The following is a 10,080-nucleotide window of genomic DNA, read 5'->3' as shown; positions in this document are numbered from 1 at the left end:
ACCCACGAACCACAAAGTATAGACCCAAATGTGTCATTTATTATCTGCAAATTGCTGTACAATATCTACAGCACATCATCTCATAGTCCACAACTTAATTACATAATTCCAAAGAACTTACTCTTCACAGATATGGGATTAGTCTGAGGAAGCCAACGTGTGTCACTGTATTTGCTTGGTTTAATTTGAACTCTTCATCAGTTTTTTTTTACGGTATCTTAAGTATGAAACCACAAAGCAGTGTTACTTTTTTGACTGGTGAATGTGAACTTTGATCTTCAAACTAGAGTCTGTCATCACAACTAAATTTAACTGATCAGGAAAACGCAACCCTCAGAAAATCCTTCACATCGCACCTTAAATAAGGCAAACGCTTCAGTCTGAACCACTGGGACTCACAGGTGAACACTTCTTAATTTGATGGTGTGTGAACTGTGCACTCCTCTTTCTTTGCAGGAGCATCCTTCTCCTCAGTGTCTTGAGCTTCAGCTGACTCCAGCTCAGAGCCGGCTGTCAGCGCTGATACCCTCTGGGCGAGCCGCTCCAGGACCAATTGAGCAGTGCAGGTGAGGCTATGCTGAAAAGACAGAGAGGGAGTAAAATAACATGACGTCGAATGAGATATACAGTATGTGAAACAGATTTGAGGGAGTCAGTTGGATTCATTTGTGTTGAAGAAATATCAGCAGCGAGCATTGCTTCAGAGATGGTGCAGCAGATGTCTGGTGGAGTGCGTGATGAGCTGCTTTTGGATGCGTGAGGGTGACAAAGCTGAAAAGTTGTTTGTTCGATAGCAGATTGTGGTAATAATAAATGTGTAGGTTTGTTGGGATTGTTGGCCAATTTCAACTGGTGAGTGATGGAAAATGGTACAAGAACATTCTAAAAGCATATTATTGATGTATTTAGTCATTTACTAGATTGTTTTAGTTGCTATCTAAGTGGCTTTTGCAAATGGGATGTGATTGTTTTTGTCAGTTACAGGCCAGTGAAGATCAAGAGAAGAGTGGAGATAAGAGATGAGTGGCTTTTAAAATCTGTGCAATTTTGCTGCAACTTCTACTGTGTGGCCAGTAGAGGTCAGCAAGTCACTTCTCCAGGGGAAATACTTTAATTTCTCAGTTCAAGGTAGTTCAAGAACAATGGTAGCATCAATACGGATACACTGACCCTGAGAAACTATTAGCATCATGGATCTCTGTAGCACAGTTTTCTGCTACATACCTGTAAGATATGCAGTCCCTTCAGTGTGAGGACAGCCAGCTCCCTCAAACCGTCCCCTGTCAAGTCTAAGTAGATGATGGACAGCAAAGGACTCTTGAAGCTCCGCCTCCACAGCAGCTGAAAGTGTCCATCTCGTCCACTTCCTGTCGCCTGGAATTTGTAACAAAGAAGTTCCTGCATGGCAGAAAGGTAGATAACACTGTTATCGTTGAGATCTGGACCTACAGCATATGCCATTTTACTTTATGGATTCGTCTGGAGATATTCTATATTCTTTTTATTGTTGACAATGTTGACAAGAGCAAAACAACCAATGAACTGTTGTCCAAAAACTATTAAAACACATCAATGGGCCCTGCAGTTTATTTTGAGCTAGTCTCAGACACAGTACACCATCCTGCTGGTGTTAATATTCACTAGCATCAAATCCGTAGCTAAACATAGTCCCCTACAAAATAAACCCTGATTGGTGAACTGAAATATGTGACATCACTTTTTTCCAACTGAGTGCCACCTACTTTAAATCAGTGAGAAGAGCACAGACAAATATAAAATACTGAATATTTCTTATATAAAGCCAAACTGTTTGAACTTTGGCAGGATATCAAGTGTTCATGTAGCACCCTAATACTCAAAGTAAGAATATGTTTGAGAAAACAGGATTTTAGGACTTTTAATGGGACTAAACATAAAATACAGAATATCTGAAGCCTTATTCTTTAAAGTACTATTAATGAAGTCCATTAGTAAAGACATGCTGACCTGTCCATATGTTCCCAACAGCACCTCCTTCTGCCCATCAAAATCCAGGTCAATGACCAGAGCGCAGAGCACTGCGTCCCACTGGTCACTCTCTGAGAGGCACATGGAGTGAGACAAACCGCGGTCCTGGACATCTCTGACACACACACAAATACAACACTGTTCTGACCTCAGCTTAGAGACATTTTCTACGAGAGAAACCACACAAAACCAAGCGATTACTCTACTATAAATCTTTATAAATCTGTCTGATACTGACCGATAGACAACCGCCATCTCTATGGTGCTGGTTACCAGAAGGTTGTATCCTTCCATTTGCATTCCTGAAAAAAGACCAAGAATCAACCAAACATACTTGATTTTACCAAACTGTTCCACAATAATGGCCAGACATACATTATACTGACTACAACAAACTACAACAAACCAATAACATACTTTTCTGTCCGCCGGGCTGGTTGGGCTCAGTTTGGCAGCTCAGAGGAAACAGCAGTACTACAGAGATTGGACTGTCGAACTGGACCCGCCAGCTCTGCAAAACCACTGATAAAAACACACAATGCTTTAAACACACCTAGAGATAGTCCTATATCATTTACATATCATCATCATTTATATATATGTACATCATTTCAAAATAGCACAAATTATATAAAAGATGTATCTTGAAAGATCCCATCAGAAAACAATTCAGGACCTGTTTTCATGCTCAAATTGACAAAATAAGATCATTTATTTCTCAACTTTGTAATGAAAAATGCATAGTGAACAGAACAAACAGGCATACAACACAGATGCAATATTGTATTCTTAATAAATCCCCAGTTGTTGATGAGTTCACAGATGAGGCTTAATGTTGATCTTCATAAACTGAATGTGTTTCAGTGACACACATTAACCCTAACCATACATCTGCATCATGTATTGTAATTAGGAATGTCTAAAGATCATGCACAGCCATGGTATACCCACACAGCTGATTTGAATTATTTTGGCTGACGAGACCTCAGTTAATAATGGCTGGATTCCATGTAGCTGCTTCAGTTTCAGGGTTCTGGTATTGTGTTTGCTGGCTCACTGTCACGACTTACTGGGACACTTGAATACAACAGACATCGTTATTGTTATTAATAACACCTGTGTTTTTCCTGCTATGGCAAGTCTTGTGATCAGACACATGCTGCATTCACACAATGTTGGCAGAATGGGAAGAACAGGAAATTATTCCGACTTGGGGATGTTCACACATTATTCCCAAATGGTTACCCCCACTGCTGGCCTTGTAGTCGCACCATTTAAATAGGCTAAATGAGCTATTTTTGCTGTGTTGTATATTCATAGCTGTTCATTAACAAGTAAAAACAACCAAACAAAGTCAAACAAACTGTGTATAGCTCATTTTTAATTAGCTGAATCAATTATGTTGGTGTTACTATTGGATATATATTTAAAAACAGCCACTTTGCTGGAGGTTTGTGGACATTTCTTTAGTTCTTCTCACCAAGTGTGAGATATCGTAGCTGTCTGCCATGATCGCTGGATCAGAATTACAACTAAGAGCCTGACATGAACATTTTTCTGACTCGGCTGCTTGTAATTTCAGTCTGAGTGATATGACATGAATGCCAGAGCAGCCCTCCTCTCAGGACAGTGTAGATGTATACAGGCTGTGATTGACTGACATCTCGCATCTCGCCTGTTAGCTTTGTCGCATCTATTGGGGTGAGACAAATTACCCCTTTATCATCCTTTTAAGTATATGGAGTCTGGTGACCTTATATAATTCCCAACATAGCTCTGTTCACCTTCAGCCCGAGTAGAGTGTATAGTGGACTTTCAACACCTCATAAACAGTGTATTTTAACATGGAAGTCTGGCCAAACAGGCAGGTGTGTATGTACAGCAGCCCTGGATGAAGGAAGGAAGGTCTTGACTGTATTCTGAGATCTTTTTCTCTGAATCTCACAGAGCTGTTATTATTCTGTTTCTGGTTTGCCTCACCTGGTCCAGTCTGGTTGACCAGAGCCAGTCCAACGAAGCCGTTCTGACAGCCAAACGCAGACAGTCGCCGGCCGCCAGGTATACTCAACACATCCAACCACAACACGCTGCACGGAGGGAGGAGAAACACAACATACATTCATTTAATATGTTGATTGACATATTTGATTACTGACACATGACAGATTATTGCTGACACCATGACAAAGAAACATCTGCTCTTTGGTATAATGAGATTTTTTTTTCTTGCTTTAACAACCTTTCACTTTTTGACAAAATATTGTTCGTATTACGTTTTAACAAGAAACATTTCTTGTTATGACAACATATTTAATCTTCTTATGTCAAGAAACTTCACTCATTATCTCACTTTTCTCATTATAACCTGATAAATTGGTGTTTTGTTATGAATTAATGATCTGGTCAATGTCTAAAAAGACATAATATGATTCATCATGTAACGGGAGACAATCATATAAAATACAGAATAACATACAGAAATAGAAGTTACAGAGCTAACAGAGGTAAAGGTGCACAGACTAACTTGCTGGGCAGCTGCTGTAGTTCAGGGAAGAGTCTTTCCACTGGCTGCTCTTCAAACTGGTGGAGGGAGGCGTTCTGTTGGAGACAGGAGAGTCAGGCTGAATGATGCTCTGATGTTTGCATGATGAATCAAAGTGGATGTCTCCTACAGATATGCAAACTCATCACCATCTTGTTTTTATCTCTCTTCCTATGAAAAAACTCTTCCTGTAGCTTTCGTGCTTTTTAATCCATGAGCCTTCTATTTGTCAGAACCATGAATCTTGTTGTCGGCTGCTGTTTCTAAGATCAAGAATAAACTTTAAAACGAGGAGTCCTGAAAGCGCTCGGGGGAAAAAATGGAACATTTACTTTTCCAGAACAACTTTACAAACTCCATGCTGATGAAGATCATGTGATATGATTGAAAGCAACAGAACGGCTACTAAATGGACCTTGATGTGAGAATGTTTGATCACAGGAATCTTGTGTTTTTTACTTTTTAAAGTTTGTTTGAAATTCTTTTACACACACAAACAGAAGACAATACAAATGCGCTGCTTGTCAAAAAGTAATAAAAACTGATGCAAAAGTAGGATTAATATAATATAATATATAACATAATAACACACACACACACACACACACACACTCCACCCTGCACCCTCAGGTTGGTCTAGTGTCTAGTCTGACCTCCTTGTACAGGTGGATCCTCTGGTCGTGACCACTGAGCAGAAACACCGTCTCACTGCCTCCATCGTCACACTGCACTCTAACAGAGAAAGCAAAGGCTGCTGACATTTACCATGTAGATACACTCTGTCATGTAGTCTGTCAGATACTGTCTGTACTGCAGCTGCTGACAGACACTCTCATACTCGCATAGAATCTGATCAACATGTTCAGTGGAGTTACTCCCCACAGTCAACCAGTGTGTTATTGACCAGTTAAATTGAAAATAATGGTTAATAGTAATAACATAGAGGTGAAGGAAAGTCTATCAGTCTGAGCTTGACTTAAGCATTTAGCATTTATGTTGTTGATTGGTTTACAGTGTATCACAGCTCCACAGCAGCAAACTTACTCTGTATGGTAAAGCTGGAAGGGTGTGAACTGCAACTCCAGATTCAGGCAACTTTCTGTTCAGAGAGACACACTAACATCAGCATGTGAAACATCTGCCAGAGTGAGCACAGCACACATCTGGACACCACGTCTGACTCACGAGCAATAGACTCCAGGTTGAACTCTGAGCCGGGCTCATAGTCACAGTAGATATTCAGGAACGGAGTAGCTTTGTCACCAGAGTCCTGCAGGAGATCAGGAGAAATGCTTCTGTCACTGTAGAAAGTATTTACAGCCATTACAGTAAAGTGACTCCTGAACTTCATATGAAAATACCTTTATGAACGTGATGCCCACCACCAGGCCTCTTTTGGGTGGAGACTTGTTGAAGGCATCAATTGATACAATCTCTGCATCAACTAGATAAAGAAGACAGGATCAAATCACATGTTTCAGGGCTATATTACTCTGAATTACGAAAAAATGATTATTAAAAGTAAAAATCTGATTAGCATACTTAATACTTTAAACACTGATTAGGCCATAACTTGTTGATTTAGTAAGATTATTTGAAGCAGAAAACACATTCAAACTCTACGACCTTAAAAAACTGATAATTTCTGATAAAATAACAGTGGATAAAGATAAAAATAAACTTGGTGTAATAGTGTATTATCATTATTATTTACTTAACTGGAGCAGCTACAGTGCTCGTTCTGTATAATCTATATTAGAATCTCTATTCCATGTGAGCTATAAAGTGCAAGTCGTGTCTAAAATGTAATTTATGAGGAGGAAATCCAAAAACTGGTGTCTTGTGAGTTGGAGAGCTTGTTATTCATTTTTCATCATGTGGAGTATTTTTATTTTACTGTTTACAGAGCAGGACAGGAGTTTAAGACAGAAACTGATACTGTTCAGCACATCTGGAAAAAGACCTCCAAACATGCATTAGATTATTTGTGCTTCCTGCAACAGAGGAAGGAGCCCCACTGTGGTGAAAGCAGAGTCACATGACAAAAGGCTCTGATGGATGTCTGAGTGATTTTCATGTTGGGTTACAGGTTATATAGATGATATGAGCTGGTTCTCTACAGGATGAACTCTTACATTTAGATTGTGGAAAATGTCAGGCTCTTGACACTGAATGCAAGAAACCAAAGAAGGCTGTGTGGTTAGTCTTGTTTCGTTTAATCATAGTACTTCTACTACTGTAGTACTTCTAGTGTGGTCTACTACAGGTATATAGCCAATACTTTAACTCAAACTCTTTATAACTTGTATTTGATTTTGTTTCCAAAATAATTCATAATAACTATTACTATTATCTTATGTACTTGTGGGTTTTGCTTCTTTTCTTTAAATATTTATAGTTCTTGTGTTTATTTGTACTTATAATTCATATGTATTCCATGTACATGTGCAGTGGTGGAGGAAGTATTCAGAGCAAAAATACTCCATTACAAGTAAAAGTCCAGCATTTAAAATGTCACTTTAGTATAATTATACAAATATTACTGGCAAAATGCACTTAAAGTATCAAAGGTAAAAGTACTGGATGGTGTGTAGTATACAGTACTTACTGATGATGTGTGAATGTGGAGCTCATTTTAGGTATTTTACATAATCTGATGGTTTAATCTATAAACATGCAACATTTTTATAAGCTCACCATGTTAAGCAGCAAAATAACTAACAGCTGTCAAGTACATAGTATATGTTCAGTATGTCCCTCTGTAGTGTAGCGGTATTACATGGAAATACTCAAGTGAAGTGAAGGTACAGTACTGGAGTAAATACTTTCTATCTCTGTACTTGTGTTGATTTATGTTCTTGCTCCTCTGCTGCACAAGGTTTGAACAGTTAGTAGATATTAGCATATAAAATACATCATTGTACTATGTACTGCACCATGTACTACAGCAACTGATTTATGTCCCATTTTATTCTAAGTAACAAAACAATTAATAAATAAATACATCACAATAAAATGAAACTCACAATAATATTTCTAAAAAGACGATGCATATGTGTCTGTATCTCTCCACAGTGGATGTACAGAGAACATTAACTCCAGGTGTTCACTGTATTTTCACTAGATGCTCCTGGTACCTGGTATGTAGGTGAACTGGACCTCCTTGGCCACAGGTCGGATTTTGTGCTGCAGCTCCTGGTATCTGAAGCTAACCACCTTCCCTTTAAGGGTGGCGGCCAGCAGCTCCTGCTCCCCGGCCTGACACAGCCCGTAAATGTTGCTCTGCGACGGGAAGCGGCTGAAGCTGTCCTCCACGAAGGGATACGACTCTCTGAGCATCCTGCAGGACAACACTTAACTCACTAATTTATCAGAAATGTTGAGAACTGAGACAGTCCACGGCTACTATGAACATATGAAATACATATGTTCTATGAACATATGTATTTCATATGTTCATATGTTCATTAGTAAGTTAGCTTCTCTCTTCCAGAACTCCATCCGACGACTGACTCAGTAATAACGATTATTGTTTTTTGAAGACATTAATTTCTCATCTGCTCTGTATTTTTCTGGCTGATTGTAGCTTCACCAAATCATCCACAGAAGCAAAATATCCGGTTTGAGAGGAGCTGCGTTCAAGTTTACCGGATATATTAAAATCATTGTACACAAACGATCCAGCGAAGTGGAAAATTAAGCTTTTAATGACTAAAAAGGTGTATTCAAATTAAAATATATATCTCTTATTTCTTCCACAAGTTGTTTTCATTTTTATTTCTTATGTTGTTTAAGTTTTGGATAAACAATAAAAGTGCCATTTGCACGGTGGATATACTCACTGTGTCGCTGAAAAGTAGCTCTGTGCTAATTGATTTTAAACGACATCCATCCATCTTCTTACAGAGTGAATTATTTTAAAGTTCATAACAATGTCAATTCATGGCATTAAATGATATTGGAATCTTCACAGCATAATACGCACCAACCTGAGCCCCTGAAGGCAGCATGTGACTTTTCTGCTTCATGTTGTAAATTATTGACAGCTTTGGCGCATCACGTGCATAATACTGCCATCTACCGGTACGGTCTGTTAAAGCCCAAACCACAATACTTCTTATGATATTTTAGTTAACATTATACATCCTACCTTGTCAAAAGTGAGATAACATGAATCTTAAACTACAGGTGAGGTGATTCTGTTAATAATAATCTCCTCTTATATTATGGCCATGCCTATCCCTAATCTTTTATTCTATACTATACACTACTGTATATTTATTTTGCATTCATTACTTCACCTACATAATGTATACATATATATTTATAGCTACATCTACCAAAACCATTACTTCTGCACATATTTTGCACAACCTTTCTATTTTTACAACCCACAACTCAGGTCATGTAACCTAACTATTGGAGTATAATGTTTATAATGTATATAGATTTAATTCCATTTACTTGACTTTTTTTATTTTGTTGTGTTTGTTACTCTTAGTTCTTATCTGTTACTTTGTTTCCTGCACTGCTGTAACATGAAAATTTCACCTCTGGAGATCAGTAAAGTCTTATCTTATCTTATTGTTTCTTATCTTATCTTATCTTATCTTATTCTCCCATTTTTATGCATTCTTTACACATTCATGACCCAATCTACCTTTACCCAAATAAAGAACATTATGTGATGAAAATTAATTACACACTAAACATTTCAGACACAAGCATCAAACATGATAATTCTACAAAATCATGTATTTAAATGAATAAAAACACATCATTATGCATGTAGGATCCATTAAAAACCCACCATACCATAGCTACGCTCTAAGGAACAGGATTTGAAAAAAATAATGTTTTCATTCGGGCTGACCATTCAGCAACATTTGAAGACTCACAACCCTGTCGGACAAATTCAGAGAGTTAACGAAGTTTGTCCACCAGATGTCAGTGAAAATTCACTCATCAAGTTATTGAACTAACTGACTCTGTAGAGGAAAGCTGTATGTTGCCCTCCTGCAGGTCAGGATATGGAGGTAGAGAGACTAAACAACATCTCAAGTGCAAGGCTGTTGGATTTATACTGATTTAAAGCAAACTTACATGTCTTGTCTTCCAAAAATATATCTATTTTTATTTTTCCTTGTGAACTGGTAATTGTGTGGTGTCCTGAGATGTGTAGCCCAAACCTCTTCAAGAATGCAGCCAATCCTCACTTTTTTAAAATGGCATAAAAGTAAAAAAAATATATTTGACTTGAATATCTCCACATCTGTTAGGCTTGCTCTCACCACGTTTTAAATAAGTAAATGAGCAAAATAGTGTCATAGAATTTTGGGTGAAACTTCCATTCCCAGATAGTCTATTGCCCAGCTTGGGATGAGCGTTATGATGGCTCAGCCTAAACTTGACCTAATACCGTCCTTACCAGCCAGTGCTTTTCCTTCCTCTGCTGCAGTGAGTCTGAAAAACACAGCCCAGGTTGTGTCCTTGCAGGACTCTGACATAACAATTTATTGTGAATTCACTGG

At 38.2% G+C, this 10,080-nt stretch overlaps 1 protein-coding gene across 2 annotated transcripts; it reads right to left on the bottom strand.

The window, feature by feature from the left end:
• Positions 1-17: 17 nt before the first annotated feature.
• Positions 18-8,224, bottom strand: kptn (kaptin (actin binding protein)). Of its 2 annotated transcripts, XM_044370529.1 has the most exons (13): positions 7,997-8,224; positions 7,687-7,966; positions 5,911-5,993; positions 5,735-5,819; positions 5,594-5,648; positions 5,203-5,281; positions 4,532-4,605; positions 3,988-4,094; positions 2,425-2,529; positions 2,246-2,309; positions 1,987-2,122; positions 1,225-1,398; positions 18-577 (listed from the first exon to the last, which is right to left on the bottom strand). In XM_044370529.1, the coding sequence occupies exons 2-13, from the start codon at positions 7,886-7,888 to the stop codon at positions 413-415; spliced, it is 1,329 nt and encodes a 442-aa protein (XP_044226464.1). In that variant the 5' UTR covers positions 7,889-7,966; positions 7,997-8,224; the 3' UTR covers positions 18-412. The 2 variants fall into 2 exon arrangements, with proteins under 2 accessions (XP_044226464.1, XP_044226465.1); XM_044370530.1 differs by having other exon boundaries at positions 7,687-8,224.
• Positions 8,225-10,080: the final 1,856 nt, after the last annotated feature.

The sequence above is a fragment of the Thunnus albacares genome, chromosome 13, assembly GCF_914725855.1.
Source record: "Thunnus albacares chromosome 13, fThuAlb1.1, whole genome shotgun sequence".
Classification (NCBI taxonomy): domain Eukaryota; kingdom Metazoa; phylum Chordata; class Actinopteri; order Scombriformes; family Scombridae; genus Thunnus; species Thunnus albacares.
The sequence above is the reverse complement of the archived record's forward strand: the minus strand, read 5'-3'. Positions and strand labels throughout refer to the sequence as shown.

Coding starts and splice junctions, on each gene's coding strand:
- kptn (XM_044370530.1), bottom strand. CDS start 7,888: ATGCTCAGAGAGTCGTATCCCTTCGTGGAGGACAGCTTCAGCCGCTTC. Junction 4,095..4,531: donor CTACAGCAGCTGCCCAGCAA/GTTAGTCTGTGC, acceptor CCCTCCGTGCAG/CGTGTTGTGGTTGGATGTGT. Junction 578..1,224: donor AGGGACTGCATATCTTACAG/GTATGTAGCAGA, acceptor CTGTCTTTTCAG/CATAGCCTCACCTGCACTGC.